This window comes from Brassica napus, chromosome C4, assembly GCF_020379485.1.
Source record: "Brassica napus cultivar Da-Ae chromosome C4, Da-Ae, whole genome shotgun sequence".
NCBI classification, from domain to species: Eukaryota; Viridiplantae; Streptophyta; class Magnoliopsida; order Brassicales; family Brassicaceae; genus Brassica; species Brassica napus.
Genome location: NC_063447.1, coordinates 61199421 through 61216263, shown reverse-complemented (window position 1 = coordinate 61216263; position 16843 = coordinate 61199421). Strand labels below are relative to the sequence as shown.

At 37.5% G+C, this 16843-nt stretch overlaps 2 protein-coding genes and 1 pseudogene across 3 annotated transcripts; 1 reads left to right on the top strand and 2 right to left on the bottom strand.

The window, feature by feature from the left end:
* Positions 1-8517: 8517 nt before the first annotated feature.
* LOC106394497 (prolyl 4-hydroxylase 1) lies at positions 8518-11719 on the bottom strand. Of its 2 annotated transcripts, none has more exons than XM_013835060.3 (12): positions 11217-11719; positions 10918-10965; positions 10730-10786; positions 10510-10562; positions 10377-10442; positions 9740-9814; positions 9559-9633; positions 9406-9476; positions 9266-9317; positions 9036-9125; positions 8839-8931; positions 8518-8749 (listed from the first exon to the last, which is right to left on the bottom strand). In XM_013835060.3, the coding sequence occupies exons 1-12, from the start codon at positions 11281-11283 to the stop codon at positions 8642-8644; spliced, it is 855 nt and encodes a 284-aa protein (XP_013690514.2). In that variant the 5' UTR covers positions 11284-11719; the 3' UTR covers positions 8518-8641. The 2 variants fall into 2 exon arrangements, 1 of the variants encoding a protein (XP_013690514.2); XR_002658186.2 differs by having other exon boundaries at positions 8668-8749; positions 9266-9322.
* A 171-nt stretch (positions 11720-11890) lies between these two features.
* LOC106394139 lies at positions 11891-15425 on the top strand (annotated as a pseudogene).
* Positions 15426-15789: 364 nt separating this feature from the next.
* Positions 15790-16843, bottom strand: LOC106395109 (transcription factor IBH1-like). Its single transcript, XM_022700380.2, is given in 2 exon segments — positions 15790-16307; positions 16309-16843. Coding segments are annotated over 2 exon segments (468 nt in total). The 5' UTR covers positions 16522-16843; the 3' UTR covers positions 15790-16052.

The following is a 16843-nucleotide window of genomic DNA, read 5'->3' as shown; positions in this document are numbered from 1 at the left end:
CATGCCGTCACCGTCCATGCTGACCAACAAGTACTTACAATCGTGTTTTTTTACTTACAATCTCCCACTTGACAGACTGATTTCAATCTGTCATCACACATTGATCGATGTAGCAGGTCTTCCCACTTGTTACTCCAATCAAGCCAACTGAGGTTGCACACAACCTCAGCTTGTCATACGGCACGACCCTTCGTCAACATGTCTGCCGGATTCTTGCTTCCTGGGATCTTCTCAAGCACCAACATTTTATCTTCCAACGCTGATCTGATGAAATGATACCGACGATATATGTGCTTCGTCCGAGCATGGTAAACCGGATTCTTTGCCAAATCGATGGCACTTTTACTGTCACAGTACAACACACCTTTCCCTTGGTCATGGCCTAGCTCTTCTAGAAAAGACTGTAGCCATATCATCTCTTTTGTTGCCTCCGTCATAGCAACATACTCAGCTTCACAGCTTGATAGAGATACAATTTTCTGCAACTTTGAAACCCAACAAATTGCAGTACCGCCAAAGGTGTAGACATACCCGGTTGTGCTCTTCGTGCTGTCAATGTCACCTCCATTGTCAGCATCAACATATCCCTGCAATCCCGTCTAAGACTTCGTGAAACATAGCGATAAACTTGGATTTCCTTTTAGATATCTGAAAATCCACTTAATGGCTTCCCAATGTTCCTTCCCTGGATTGCTCATAAATCTGCTAACGACTCCCACTGCATGTGCAATGTCTGGCCTTGTACATATCATCGCGTACATCAGGCTTCCTATAGCAGAAGCATATGGAACTTTATCTATACATGCCATCTCGTCTTCCATCTTTGGAGACTGTTCTCTGGATAACCGAAAGTGACTTGCCAGGGGAGTACTAACTGGCTTCGTGTCATCCATGTTAAACCTCTTGAGGACTTTCTTCACATACTCCTCTTGTGATAGCTTAAGACCTTCCTTGCTCCTACTGATTCTCATCCCTAGAATCTGTCTTGCTTCTCCAAGGTCTTTCATCGCAAACTCTTCTGAGAGTTTCGTCTCAAGCTATTGATCTCGTGCAAGTCTGCTCCTACTATCAGCATGTCATCGACATATAGGAGCAATATCAAGTAGGACTCTTCAAGCGTCTTGAAGTAACAACAGTGGTCAGCTTCACACCTCAAGAAACCAACGCCTTTAATAAAGTTGTCGAACCGTTTATACCACTGTCTTGGAGCTTGTTTTAAGCCGTACAAACTCCTTTTCAGCTTGCAAACAAGGCTTTCCTTCCCTTTGATCTCAAAGCCTTTGGGTTGCTTCATATAAATTTCCTCATCCAAATCACCGTGAAGAAATGCCGTCTTCACATCCATCTGTTGAAGATGCAGATCTTCTTGTGCTACCAGCCCAAGAACCGTTCTAATGGTCACCATCTTGACTACAGGAGAGAAGATTTCGGTGTAGTCAACGCCTTTTTTTGTTGGAATCCCTTCACAACAAGCCTCGCTTTATAGCGCTTACTCCTCAGGTTCTTCTTTTATTCGGTAGACCCACTTGTTAAGCAATGCTTTTTTCTCCTTAGGCAAATCTGCTAACTCCCACGTGTGATTGGATAACAATGAGTCCATCTCGTCGTTCATTGCAAGCTCCCACTTGATCGACTAATCAACTTGCATAGCTTCCTCATAACATTCAGGCTCGCCTATGTCTGTGAGCAGAATGTAGTTGAGCGATGGAGAGAATCTTACTGGCTTTCTGATGATTCTGCTTGACCGTCGTAACTCCGTGACTGGTGTATATGGGACCACTTCAGAATCATCACTTTCTTCAGCCTCACCACTCTCGTCTTGAGAGATTTCTTCTTCTGTTGTTGCTGTATCCTGTGGTAACTCTGGTGTCAGGATATCTTCTAAGTCAACAGCTCCAGGCTCTTTCTTCTCCGAGCTTTCTCTTAGCTTATCCTTGTACACGCTTCTTCGTTGAACACAACATTCTTGCTGCGGATGATCTTCCGATTTTCATCATCCCAAAACCGGTAACCAAACTCCGCGTTACCATAACCGATGAAGAAACACTTCTTAGACTTCGAGTCAAGTTTACTTCTTGCAGCATCATCAATATGAACACAAGCTAAGCATCCGAACACCTTTAGATAAGAAAGATTTACTTTCTTTCCGCTCCAAACTTCTTCAGGGATTTTAAATCCCAACTGTACAGACGGTCCTCTGTTTATTAAGAAGGATGTGGTATTGATTGCATCTGCCCAAAACGTCTTTGGCAATCCACAGTGCAATCTCATGCTCCTTGCACGCTCATTCAAGGTTCGGTTCATCCTTTCCGCTATTCCATTCTGTTGAGGCGTTCCAGGAATAGTCTTTTCCATCTTGATCCCATTATCAGCGCAATATCTCTTGAACTCGTCGCTGATGTACTCTCCACCATTATCAAACCTTAACACTTCAACTTGAGATTCGTCTCAATCTCAACCATGGCTTTCCATATTTTGAAAACCTAAAACACTTCATGTTTGTTCTTCATGAAGTAAACCCACACTTTTCTTGTGGAGTCATCGATAAAGGTCACATAGTAGTACGAACCTCCCAGCGATGCAACAGGAGCGGGTCCCCACACGTCAGTGTGCACCAGCTCTAACTTCTCAGATTTTGGCTCTCTTTCTCCTTTAGAGAAACTAACTCGTTTCTGTTTCCCAAGGATGCAACTTTCACACATCTGATGATCCGCCGTCTTCAGATCCGGAAGAGCACCATTTTCCACCATGAGTTTCATCTCCTTTCTCACTCATGTGCCCCAACCTACAATGCCACAACTTGGTATGTTTGGCATTCTCGACAATAGCAACAGTGTCTTGATAACTCGTCGTTATATAAAGAGTGCCTCTTTTATGACCTCTAGCCACCACCATGGAACCTTTCTTGACTCTCCAGGCTCCACCACCAAAATTAACATCGTGCCCCGTATCATCAAGTTGACCTACTGAGATCAGATTTCGCATCAACTTTGGCACATGTCTGACCTTTGTAATCTTCCACACACGTCCGTCTGACATTTTCAGGTTGATATCTCCAATACCAACTATGTCCAAAGGTAATCCATCAGCAAGATATACCTTTCTGTAATTTCCCGCAACATAATTCTCCATAATGTTATGGTGCGGTGTGGTGTGGAATGACGCTCCTGAATCAAGAACCCATGAATCGACGGCGCTATCAACATAGGATATTGACGCTTTGGTGGTACTTGTAGCTGCATCCCGAGCTTCAATTTTCCTCGGGGAATCAACAGACACTACCAATGCATCAACGATTTCACGTGTCACTACATTGGCTCCGCCTCTAGTGTTGTCTTCCTTCTTCGGTGGTGCTCGGCAATTCTTCTTAATGTGACCTGTCTTTCCACAATTCCAGCACTCTGCAGGCTGTCGGAATTTGGACTGACCCCGTCTATTCCTTGACTTCGATCTGCCATTACTCCGGTTATTTCTATCTGGATTTCTCCCTCTGTTTTCCACGTTGAAAGCAGAGCTCGTTGATGCCTCCCCAGAGTCTATCCTTCGAACTTCCTCAGCAAGGATATGATCTCTAACATCATTGAATTTGAGCTTTTGAGTACCCACAGAATTACTAACCGCTGCCCTCATTGGCTCCCAACTATTTGGCAGAGATGCCAACAAAATCAGTGCTCGCACTTCATCTTCAAACTCGATTTCAACTGATGACAGTTGGTTGACAATCGTGTTGAACTCGTTCACATGTGCGGCAACCAGGTCACCTTCTTCCATCTTCAGATGAAAGAGTTTCTTCATGAGAAACACCTTATTGTTTGCCGAAGGTTTCTCATACATATCAGAGAGAACTTTCATGAGCCCTTTTGTGGTCTTCTCCTTCGCAACGTTGTGAGCAACGTTTTTCGACAGTGTTAACCTTTAACACCCAGAACTTGTCTGTCAAGGAGCTCCCACTCATCCTGATCCATCTTCTCAGGCTTCTTGCTCAGCGGTTGATGAAGCTTCTTTCCGTACAGATAATCTTCAATTTGCATTCTCCAAAATGCATAATCTGTACCGTCAAATTTCCCGATACTGTGCGCTGAACCGTCTTCGCCTCCCATCATTTCTGGAACCACCGTGTATTAGAACACCTACGTCGACAAACCGATGTTACCGACAAAAATTCACTATTCACGCATTACTGTTCACGTGAATAGTAACTCCGCAAAAAATTTGACCGATCACCGTAACTCAAGCTCTGATACCAGTTGTTAGGAAATATGCGGTCAAATTTTGCGGTAAACCAGAATTTATGGGAGCGGGAAAGAAGCACACACACAAAATTGTTAACGGAGTTCGGCCAATGTTGCCTACATCTCCGGACCTGCTACAGATCTTTTATTATCAACCAGGGAAATTTTACAAACTCACAACTCACACCCCAATCCCAAATACACTCAGAAATTACTCGTAATTTCTTAAAGAAGATTTTTTGTGAGAATTTTTTTTTTCTTCTCTTCTCTTCTCTCGTTATCTCTATGTTTTCTTGTTTGAGATGTCTTTCCTCTTCACCTCAGCTCTCCTTTTATAAGCATGAAGAATGTGTTTGGTGAGCTCACAATCTTTGACAAAACCAACGTCAACAATTTCAGCTCACCGTCCATGCCGTCACCGTCCATGCCGACCAACACGTAAAACGTGTTTTTTTTACTTACAGTATCTAGGATTCCTTTTTGCGTTACCATCTTTGTTATAACCATTGTTAATCTGATCGCCAACCACTTCAAGAAGCTGAAGAAGAAACTAACAAAATTGGTATCAAAAACTGAAACTAAGCTTCTAACCATATCATGTCTTAGGCTACGATATGAGAGCCATATTTATGTATATTGCCAAAACTACCCCAGCTTGCGCGTGAGCGAGAGTGGGCCCACCAAAATGCGAAAGAAGAAAATATTTGTTGACAACGACCCGTCGGCGAAATTGTGGTGGTGATAGCCTCCCTTTCAGAAGAAAAGGCGGTGGGCAGTGTCGTATTCGGTTCGATTGCTGCGGGAGGTACGTTAGATTTCAGACCATTAGCCCTTGGTGATATCAATATCTGAGAAACTTGCCTCTGTGTTTTTTTAAATTGAGACCAGCCTATTCAATACTGAAAGCCAAATTCATGAGACTAGAGTCATTTTTATTTATAGCGCTTCTTCTGTTATAAATGATAGCAGCAACAGCAAGTGACGATGATAAAACATGGATCATTTTTCTTAGTTACGGTCGGACCGGAAGATCTGAACCGGTTATTACAAAGCTTCTTTTCTTCCTTCATGGTTTAGGAACCCGAACCCTTTTAGTCCAATCATCTCTCTTCTTCGATCAGAGCCGCGTCTTCTCATCTCTCCCTCTCTCTCTCAAATAACTTGGATTCAAGCTTCTTCAATTTCGCATATATCAGGCTTGTAACAATCAGCTCCAGGTGACTCCCAATGTCGGCCCTGCAGAGCTCGAGCTGCTTCTTCTTCTTCTTCATCAGGGGACACAAGGTGGTATCAACGCCAGATGCCGTGCTACAATAGGTATAGATGGTGTCAAACCCGTCTTATGGAGTGGAAGCTGAGGAAAGCAGGAGAGCGTAGGTGGCTGGGGATAAGACCCAAAGTGAGAGGTGTGGCGATTGAATCCTTGTGATCATCCGCACGGTGGTGGACCTGGCGGTGAAGGGAAGAGCAAAAGTAATGAATTTTTGTTAGCTTCATTTCCCTATGGAATTTTCTTTCTTTGTATCTAGTGTTTATTAATTACCAACACACGCAATTACCCTTTAGCTTCTTATTAAATTAGCGTACATAGTATGCGTTTTACTTTTGGTCTAAACCATAGTGGATAAAGTTGGTCGTTGACATTTGGTCATTCTTGCTCTACATTCATGTTTCTGATTATTAAGAAAATGTAACAAAGATGAAATACAAACTTGTTTTATAGCTATGTAATTAATCATTCTTGTTATAAAAGAATGCATCTCTCTTTCTGTAAGTTTAAACCAACCAACTTCTTAAAATAAAACTGGTACAAAGAGATGTTACCACGAACAGCAAGAAAATGATTTGGGCTACGTCTTGTTTGGATAATATAGAGACGGGTTGTATGAACTCTTATTTGAGAGTGTGATGCAAAGGAGTTGACATATATAGGCTAGCAATAACCCGCAGAAATGGTCTGCCTAGTCTAAAAGCTATAAGAATATTTTATGAGTTGACCAAAGAAGAGACCCCCATGCAAAGAAGGCAAAAAACAGTTTGTCTTCACTTTAACGCCAAAACAAGAACGGTTTCTTATAACGCCATAATATTGTGTGTGTGAAGGTCTTTATGAGGGAGGTGTATGGAAGATCAAAGTCGAACTTCCTGAAGCTTATCCTTACAAATCTCCTTCTGTTGGTTTCGTTAACAAGATCTATCACCCCAACGTTGATGAATCGTAAGACTCACAAGACCATACCACTTTCTTCTTCATTGCATTGCATTACAAGAGCGACTTTGATCTATCTAAAACTATATATGCTTCTCATGTTTTTGTGGCAGTTCCGGCGCAGTATGCTTAGATGTAATAAATCATTTTCGGGTTGTATGAACTCTTATTTGAGAGTGTGATGCAAAGGAGTTGACATAGGCTACTAATAACCCATAAGAATATTTTATGAGTTGACCAAAGAAGAAACCCCCACGCAAAGAAGGCAAAAAACAGTTTGTCTTCACTTTAACGCCAAAACAAGAACGGTTTCTGATAACTGCGACGTTAAGCAGATAATTTATATATGAAGTATATTATATACATTCATTCTTTTCAAAAGATTAGAAATTAATGGAACCCAATCAAAGGCTAAAGTTAAAAAGTATATTATATTCATGCATGGAAGGCACTTCACCCACAAACTCTAAAAACCATGTGTGATCAACTTACAAACTTCGCACTGATGACAATGTCATTACCTTACTCTCAACCATCAAAAAATAATGATGAGTTCTTTTTCAGATTCATATCGTTATAAAGTAACTAGATACATTGAGACTCATTTTATGTCGATTTATCCTTATTGCTTGATCTCTAGCCTCATAAAATGTTCTTGTTTAATTTCACACTTGCTTTCCTCTGGTTTATTCCTTTTTGATTGTGAAGTACTAAAATAAAAAAAAAATTTTGTCAACTCTGAATTCAATGATACAAACATTATAGAAGGCAATAGTCAAATCTTTGTGAAATTACACTGCCCTTGTTATAAAATAGAAATACATTAACAAAATAAGAAAGTAAAGAACTTTCTTTGAAAAAGTTCATAGAAAATAAACTATTGGGCGAAAAAAACAAAATTGTATTTAAATCCCATAGACATTATTTGAGAATTGATTTGCAACATTTCTCTCTACAATCACTTTCACAAAAAATGTGACATGACTAATAAAAATTGATGATATGGCTTATGAGTAAATATGACATAGACAATTACATTTAATATTTGATTTATATTTTTGGTAAAAAATTTAAAATATGGTAATAACTCATACATTACATTTAATGTTGATTTATATTTTAAGTAAACTTTATAAAGTTTATAATGTTAATGTAATTCTATTTTTGTAATTATATAATTTTATTACTAAAATTTTCAAATTTTTCTATAATTTTGTAAAAATATTATAAAATTTTGACAATTTGGATGCAACTTTTATTAATGCATGCATTTTAAGTGGATAACAAATCAGTTTATCTGTAATTATATGTATATTATCTGATCTTGAATCCTGTGTAACATCAATATCCAAACTCTCCTAACTAAAAATATAAGATTAAGTATACATAAGTTCGGTTAACTTCGGATATCCATTCAGGTTCGGATATCCAAACTCTCCTAACTCAATATCTATTAGAGTATTTTTTTAATTGGTTTTTGGTTCGGATTTTTCAGATCAGGTTCGGTTTCGTTTACGCATCCAGGTAAAATACCCATGCATAATATAAAATATAAAACTCAAAATTAATAAGCAACTATTAAATATATTATTTCTTATCATATTAAGAATATTATTAAAAATATATTATTACTTATCATATTAATAATAGTATTGAAAAAGTTGTAGCAAAAGTAGAAATTTATAGTAAAGTTAGATATTTAATCCCAAATTAAAACAATGTTAAATTGTGATAATTCGATAATATAAGAAATAATTATTCAGTTCAGTTTCCAATCCAGTTTTAAAAACATTACTAAATTTTATATACGGATTAGATTTTGTTGAGAAAAAGAATTGCAACCCGCACCGAGACGGATCAAGCAGGCATATCCAACCCTTCTCAGCACTAGGCTTAGGACTTCATATATTAGTTTCTTAAATAGTTTTCTAATATATGTTTTGTATCTATTTTTAAGGTTTGCTTTCTTCATACACAGACACGTAGGTAAGCCTATCAGTGTCTATGTGACAATGGAATAGTAACCAAATATTTGTTGCTGTTGGGTGACATGTGATTACACCTCCAAATCCAATATGTATGTAAATGATAGATTATAAAATTCAAGGGTCAAAAAGAGGTATATCAAAAATCTTAGATTCTATGACATTTTCAATATAAAGTCACTGTGGTTCCTTTAGTTTATAAGTTTTCAAGTCCCTCAAGAAGTAGCTTTTTGTCTCATCCATTTAGTAGCTGACCATTTCTCTCCAGACAGAACTTCACATCCTCCATGTATGCTCTTTGGATCTGACTGTCCATCAAGCCCCTGAATAACACAAGATACAAGGCAATATGAAACACAAAGCAGCCCACATGATTCATGTCTGTGTCAATAAAGAGACTGAAGAAACAAACCATGCTCCAGACGAGAACTGCGTCTCCTTTGGTGGGTTTCACAGAAATGCCTTTCATGATTTTGCCTCCACATGTGCATTCACCATCACCAGCCTGCATTTGAAAAGAGATAAAAAGATATACACATTGGTTTCATAACAGAGAAGAAACCAATGTGTTATAAAGAGAACCTACGCAAGAGGAAGAAGAAGCTATACCAAAGGGAAATAAGTTTCTCCTCCTTCAACATCATCTGTTAAGTACATTAGCATTGTTGCTACTCGCTGACCACCACGCTTCAGATTGAACTGTGTGGAAAGCATAAGACAGAGATATGATGTACACACAAGATAACTTACTCAAGAAACTAATTGTTCTAAGACGATAAAGAAGAAGAAGATCAGAACCATGAGCAAGATATAGAAATGAAATATAACCAGAGACTTACTGTGTCAGAAAAGTAATCGTGATGCGGTCTGTAAAACTGGTTTGGTTCATATCTGCACTGCAGCAGATTTTGATTCATCAAATCAAGAAAACAACATTTGCTTTGACTTAAGAGTAGTACGATTGCAATTGTGCACGCACCTTAGGACTTGAATGAGTTCTCCATTCTCAGCTGGTACTTGAGAAAAGACTGAGATTCTCTTTTCAATTGCCTGATAGCAAAAGGAAAAGGAATATAATTTATCAAATTCAAATGACATAACTTCTGAAAACATTAGAGAGCCAATGACCTACCTGAATAATTGGATAACTTCTTTCTACGTGAGTTAGAAACATTCCAGAGCTTTTCCTCACGTCACTTTTAACTCCCTAAGCAAGATGAAAGTAATAAGAGAATGTATAAGATTTTGAATGCTTATCTAGAGTATAGTGGAACAGTGGAATCTCTAGAGTGTGAATATGAATTTCGCAGTACCTTTCCGGTTTTAACATCAACGACAGTGGAAACCTGAAGGCGAGGCCTGGCGATAGCTTTGAGGTGTTCACATTCCTGAAGATATACAAATCAGGAGAACAATAAGAAACTTGTTTAAAAGGCAAAACAAAATGATAAAAGCCGTTTTTGCTAACTCTTATGGTAATGCAATTAGAACAATGATAATAAAAAGGTTCCATCTAAGGCCTAACAACATACTTTGAATATGTTCCTCTAGAAATATGATAACATGTTGTATAGAAGTAACAGATCATTCTAACTCATTGCCACCAAGTTTAACTCAATGAACTAAACACTAAGAGCATCTGCAACAAGGAATCCTTAGCTCGAATCCATAAAAAAGAAATATTAAAATATTGGTGTGGGGCACAAATTTTGTAAGGATCAATCCGAAAAATCGTAACATAAGGATTGATCCTAGGTGCTTTTCGTTACTGTGTCGTGGGCCCCACGATACGTGGCGGCCCACGATTGCTCCGTTTTTAATTTTTTTTTTTTAATTAAACGAAAAAGAAAAAAAAACTAATAAAATAATTAAAATTTAACATTGGAAATCGAGCTTTCCAGGTCCAGCATTGCAGGTGCCCTAATATATATAAGGGGTGGTGTAGATTACCTCTGAGCTGAGGAAGTTATGAAGCACAATAATTCGAGGGGACCAACTAACTACTTCAGGCTTGACCTGCACTAAACCAAATCAACATTAAGAACAGACCTTGAATTTACAGAATGGATATGATAAGACTTACATAGCCAAGCCGCAAAGCTTCTGCATCTTTGTCATTTGCCCACCGGGAAACATCTGAAAATATATGAGTTGTCGCTATAATTTCCATATAATCCTTAAATTAATCTTTCCAAGAATAGTCTTGTCCTAAAGCTAAGATTATGATAGTCAGAATGTTATGTATTGTGTTAACCTATATGCAAGCAAGCATCGTTTGGGGCTAGAAAATGAATTATACGAACCTCGGAGATGTCGGGAGCTCTGTCCCCGAAGCCCTCTTAAGGATGGTAATCCATTTCCTGAAACAAGAAGCAACTGAGAAAATCAAAGGACACCACAACAACAAGCAACATAACATCACAAAGAATCAAAAGACATTCAAAACTACAAAATAAAACATATTCTAAAAAAGGAAGAAAGAGGTAGTTACCGTACGAATCTTCCAGTCTGTTGATAAAGGCCAATTGTAATAAGGCACCTGCAGATTCCAGGGGAAAACAAAAAACAAGAAACACAAACTACATGAGTTACCAAAAGTGCCGTTTCAGTTCCTCATAAAAAGTCAATGTCATAGTCAAGTCTCCGAATTAAAAAAAAAAAAGAAACAGAACAGATTTAGAACTAGAGTCACGGTAATGACAAATAAAGGGATATATATGCGCTTTAAAGATCGAGAGGTGACATCAAATTATAGCTTTATAGCCTCGGCTATAAATAGAGAGAGAGTACCTATGATCATTCCGATAGTGACAAATGTCAATAGACCGAACACGATCTTCATGGCAGGAGCTGCCATATGTTTACTTCGTTTTTTTTTGGATTTCCGACCAAAAGGAACAGATTAGTAACAGTATTTCAGAGAGGAGGTTTGAGATTTGGGTGGGTGGGGGGGGGGGGGGGGGGTGAGAAAACGTCAGAGGAGTTTCTTTGAATGGATCTGTGCTCCTTTATCATAAAAAAAAACAGAACCTTCCTTTCTTTCTTTATTTTTTCTTTAATAAATAGCTCAAAATAGTTGACGAAACCATTAGCTCAAAAACCCCCAAAAAATATGTTAGAACTATAGTTGACAAAAAAAAAATATGTTAGAACTATAAAGATTTTAAATGATTAAAATATATTTTTAAAATTCTCTTTATTCTTTAAACAAAAAGATGTTTTAGTGTCTGTTAGTGGAGAGAAAGCTTCAGGAGGAAGAAGATACCAAAGGGATTTGTTTTTATTATTAATCTCTCTCAAACGTACAAAATACAGAAGATGAAGCTTATATACAAGCTTTACTAAACCAAATACAATAACCAATCTAAACCAGAATAAACCAGAGATATTTAATCTCTAATAAATAACACGGCGTTTCTTTCATTATTTGTTTTTATTTCAATAAACGGGCCAAACCAATGAAACCATGACTGAAGAATATTGTGTTTTTGCACACAAAAAAAAGAAGAATATTGTGCACGTAAATTTAAACACAATAATACAATGCCTGTTTTATATTTGTAAAATACTATATCCAAAAAAAAGACTGGGTAAAACATCTCTATTGTACATTATAATTGAAGAAATCTGAAGAGTGATTAAACATGCTTATGATTATTGTGGTTCAAACAAATTAGCTTAAAAGAATTACCAAAGAGAAGTTCCAAAAAAAAAAAAAAGTTCAAACAAAAGAGATAAAAGATCAGGTATATATCGGTCAAAAACAAAATTTGAAGAGAGACCATGTTATGAGTTTGAAACTCCAAAATATGAAAGATCCTACTAATTAAACATGTTCACATTGATAGAACGTATAAATAACGCCAAGACTTATAAAACTCGCAAACTTTTAAATAAGCGGACAGAAACAAAAAGTTTGAAAGAGGTTTCCACATGCATGCAAATATACATATGTAGAAGCTCGTTGTTTGATTGTGTGTGTTGAGAAACCGAAACCGCGTAAAAAGAAAAGGTGAGCCAATCTTCTTTATTTCATTACACAGATTAGATCTTTATAAAAACAAAAACAGAAGCACACATGTGGTAAAAAAAATTGATTTAAATAAATTTAACATTTTTTCAAAAAAAAAAACAAACTATTAGCTCACAAAACAAAAAATATATTTAAATTATAAAGATTTTAAAAGACTAAAATGTATTTTAAAAATTTTCTTTATTCTTTAAACAAAAACATGTTTTAGTGTCATCTTAGAGTATTTAAAATTATACATTTTTAATAGAAATTTATATTAAAATATAACTGATATTAAAATTGATTTTCCTATCGAGACATATAGTAATTGTTCACTCGAGTGAGTCAATGTTAGCTTAATTAATTCGAGAAATATAAAACGAATCTATCGCATTTTGTAATTTTGTTATGAATTAAATAACTATTATAATTACCAACTAAAAATAACTATTAGAATTAACCTTAATCCAAAATTCCTCGACCGTCCATTAATCTATAAAAAAATTAATCTAACAACAGCAACTCTTCCATCACTCTCACACTCCCCTCGCTTGCTTCATGTCGTCGTTTCACCGATGCTCTCCCGTAGTACTGCTTCTCCTCCTCCTCTGTTTCTCCGTTGCAGCTTCCGAAGATCCTCTCCTCATGGCTGCTCCAATAAGTTTCAAACGGTAAAATTCCATTTTCATGATTCTCTTCACACTCTCTTCCTTCCCATTTACTCATCCTCGAACCTTCCACTTACAGGTGAAGGTCTTAAACTGGGTAACCGGCGTTACTTTACCGGCTTAACTGCTTAGTTCGGAGCTTCCTTACCTTCTAAAGCTCGTCAAAGCCGTAGACTTCACGCTTCTCTTGTAGATCCTTCGGACTCATGTTACATTCTCTCTTCAAGGGTCAGTCTCTCTCTTCTTTCTCTCTCTTAAAGTTTATGACTTTGCACAGGTTACTGAATGTTTGTTTCCAGTTAGATGGACGCATTGCATTGTCCTTCCGTGGGAACTGTGAGTTCACTGAGAAGGCGAAACACGCTGAAGCAGCTGGCGCTTCTGCTCTGTTGGTCATTAATGACAAAGAAGGTTTGTTTTTTGAACTTTTTTCAAAATGGGTTTGTGTAAAGATAGAAGCTTTGTGTTGTGACTGTTGTCTGATTTAATCTTTTTTTTTTTTTTTTGGTTAGATATTGATGAGATGGGGTGTGTGGAGAAAGACGTCTCTTTGAACGTGACTATACCTGTGTTAATGATCTCTAAGTCAAGCGGGTATGCTCTCTACAAGTCTATGGTAGAACACAAGAGTGGTGAGTGTGTGTAGTTCGTTAAATAGGCTTTATTTAGTTGTTGTTGATATTCTAAAAAACGTTTATTGTTTTTGTAGTTGAGCTTCTGTTGTACGCACCAACTCGTCCTGCTGTGGACTTCGCGGCAGGGTTGCTGTTGCTCATGGCTGTTGGAACCGTTGTCGTTGGATCTCTGTGGTCTGAGCTCAAAGATCCTGACCAAGCTAATGAATCTTACAGCATATCATCAAAGGTTAACCATCTTGTTTGGTATTCACCATTGGTATGGTAGCTATACTAAACGAGAGGCTAGGAAGATTGATTTAGAACTTAATTTTTGTTCTCCAGGAGAAGGAGATCCTTTATATAAGTGTCACAGGGGCTGTGTTCTTTATAGTAACAGCGTCCGTTTTTCTGCTGCTGCTTTTCTACTTCATGTCATCATGGTTAGTATTGGTGCTCATCATCTTCTTCTGCATTGTTGGCATGCAGGTAACAGTCCTGTGGTTTTGAAACTAGACTAGTGTGTAGAATATTTGAGATTTGAATGTATGTTTGTTTTCAGGATATGCATAAGATCATTATGGCAGTTTTATTGAGGTATTCTCAGTTAATTCTTAAATATTAAAATTTTTAACATCTCTTAATTGGATATTATGTTGTGATCCGCCTACAGAAAGTGGAGACATCTTGGTCGGAAAACTGTGAAGCTCCCTTTGATTGGGACAGTGTCATGGATGTCGGTTGATTGTGGTGAGTTTCTAAATCGCAAACCATGTCAATTTTAGCTGGTTGAGATCCTTACTTTTTAGATCACTTCTTTTGTAGGTTGCTCAAGGAGACAGGAGCAGCGGGGAGTCTATGCCCATGTTGCTCAGGATTCCTCGGTTTTTCGATCCTTTGGGTGGCTATCACATGATTGGTTTTGGGGACCTTTGCGTCCCTGGTATGCTCATTTGCTTTGCTTCCAGGTATACCACTTCTCAGAGCTTTAAACAACAAACTTGGAACCTTAAAAAATCTCCAGAGCTTATTTTAAATTGCTCTTCTCTTTGGTTTTAGATATGACAAGTTCAAGAAGAGGGTAGTGTCAAGTGGGTACTTTCTTTGGTTGACTATTGGCTATGGAGTAGGTAAGTTTCACTCTTCAAACATAGCTGAAGTATTTGTTTCTTTTTAGACAAGTAATATATATTGATTTCTTTTGTTCAAGACGGCTTCTTACTTTCTGTTGTGTAGGTCTGTTACTGACATGTTTAGGTCTGTATCTAATGGACGGACATGGCCAGCCTGCGCTACTCTACATTGTTCCCTGCACACTTGGTAAAATACCGGAAGCTTGAGTTTCTCTTCTACCATCTGTTCCTGTCCGTTAACAAAACCTGATGTGTTGTTTCTCTCTAGGTTTGGCTGTCATTATGGGGTTGGTGATAGGAGAGCTTAAAGAGCTATGGAACTACGGTATCGAAGAATCAGAGTCTCACACGCCAGAGGATCCTCTGCCTGTGGCATAAGACTCATGACATGTTGTACAGAGTCCATATATATAATCTTCTCTTGATTTTAGATGCATGATCATTTATGTGGAGTTGACCGGTTTATGTACATGCACGTGTGTTTCATTATTGATAAAGTAGGCCAATCGTATGAAACATATGTATGACCAACTTCATAATAGTATAATAATAAGTATATGACACGTGGATAATCCAGTTCCCACGTAAAGTTGCGATCGCTTAATTAGAAAGAAAACAAAATCGGAGTTACGTAGTTTAGTAGTCTTTTCGTTAAATTATGTGATTGTGTTGTAATTTGATTTCAATTCGGCATGAATACTGTAGTCTGTGCGTTATAAAAAAGGGGTATAATATCAGTTCTTTAACATTAACATGTGTATTAGTATAAGCGCTATATATACAAATTATAATGTAGATTTTATGATAGTTATAAATTTATAATGAAACTATAGTTTATTTTGTAAATTAGAAGTAAAATATATAATCCAGCCATAGAAACATCATTCTCATAAAGAAAAAGAAAATAGTGAATATATATATAGCTTCAACTGCAAGTTCCCAAACCCTAATGTTTATAACGTTTTTTTTTAATATACAAAAGCAATACCAACTTAAACAGCCATAGAATGATAAATATAAAATCCCCTATTATCAAAATTAAAAAAAAAAATCTTTTGTAACTTATTGACTAATACATATCCACACATTTTATATTCATATACCCTATCTTACACGTATGTGATCACCCCATTCCAATACTATGTGTATCGTATATCGTTATATGCATCATTGATGATGATTATGATTATTGATGATCATCATTTTGGAGACAAGCCATCAACAAGACACTGCATGACCTTGACCTGCATGCTAAGGCACTTGATATAATGAGCCGTCTCCTCCATCAGCTTTGAAGTCTCCATTGCTCCGCCTCCAGGAACAAGATTCCTCAGCCTCTCCGCCGCGGGCTCCTCTACTGGATCTCTCCGGTTTCTCCTCAGCCACGTCACCCTCTTCCTCCTCCTAGAAAGTCTTACGTTCTTGTTGTTTCTTTTAGCGGCTTGGTGTAATTAAGAGGCTTCTACTCCACAGCCGGTTAGTCCCCCCGGCTGCTCTGGCCATGGACACGTACGCGGCCTTCTTGATCTTCTTGACACGATCCTTTGTTTTGTCAGGAGAACTGAAAGGGATTTGGGTTCGGAGATTTGAGAGGGTTTGGAGGAAGTAGAGGGCAAAAACGTCCTTTTCAGGGACGCCTGTGTATATGGGGTTGTTTCCAGAGCCCATTGTTTGGGTTCTTTGAGAAAAGAAAGAACTTGAGTTGAGAACCTTTATATAACTTTTTTGAGAATGACACAATATTAGGGTTAATAAATAGTGGAGAGAGAAAGAGGGGAGAGTGAGAGGAAAAAAAATACTATAGAGCTTGATTAACCCGGGGTTCTTAGGATGAGGTTAATCATGGTCTTATATATAACATTTCTTTTACAATTGTGGTTTTTATATCACAAGACACACCTATCAAATTCACTATAAAGTTCAACCATATGTAAAGTTTTTAAGATGATTATTATTTCATGTTCTAAATATGACAAAAATTGTAAAGAAA

Excerpts from the sequence above, each read along its gene's own strand:
- LOC106394497 (XM_013835060.3), bottom strand. The coding sequence starts at position 11,283 with ATGGCAGCTCCTGCCATGAAGATCGTGTTCGGTCTATTGACATTTGTC. Across the intron at positions 10,787-10,917 it reads CAGACTGGAAGATTCGTACG|GAAATGGATTACCATCCTTA; the intron begins GTAACTACCTCT and ends TTCTTGTTTCAG. Across the intron at positions 9,126-9,265 it reads ACGATTACTTTTCTGACACA|TTCAATCTGAAGCGTGGTGG; the intron begins GTAAGTCTCTGG and ends CTTTCCACACAG.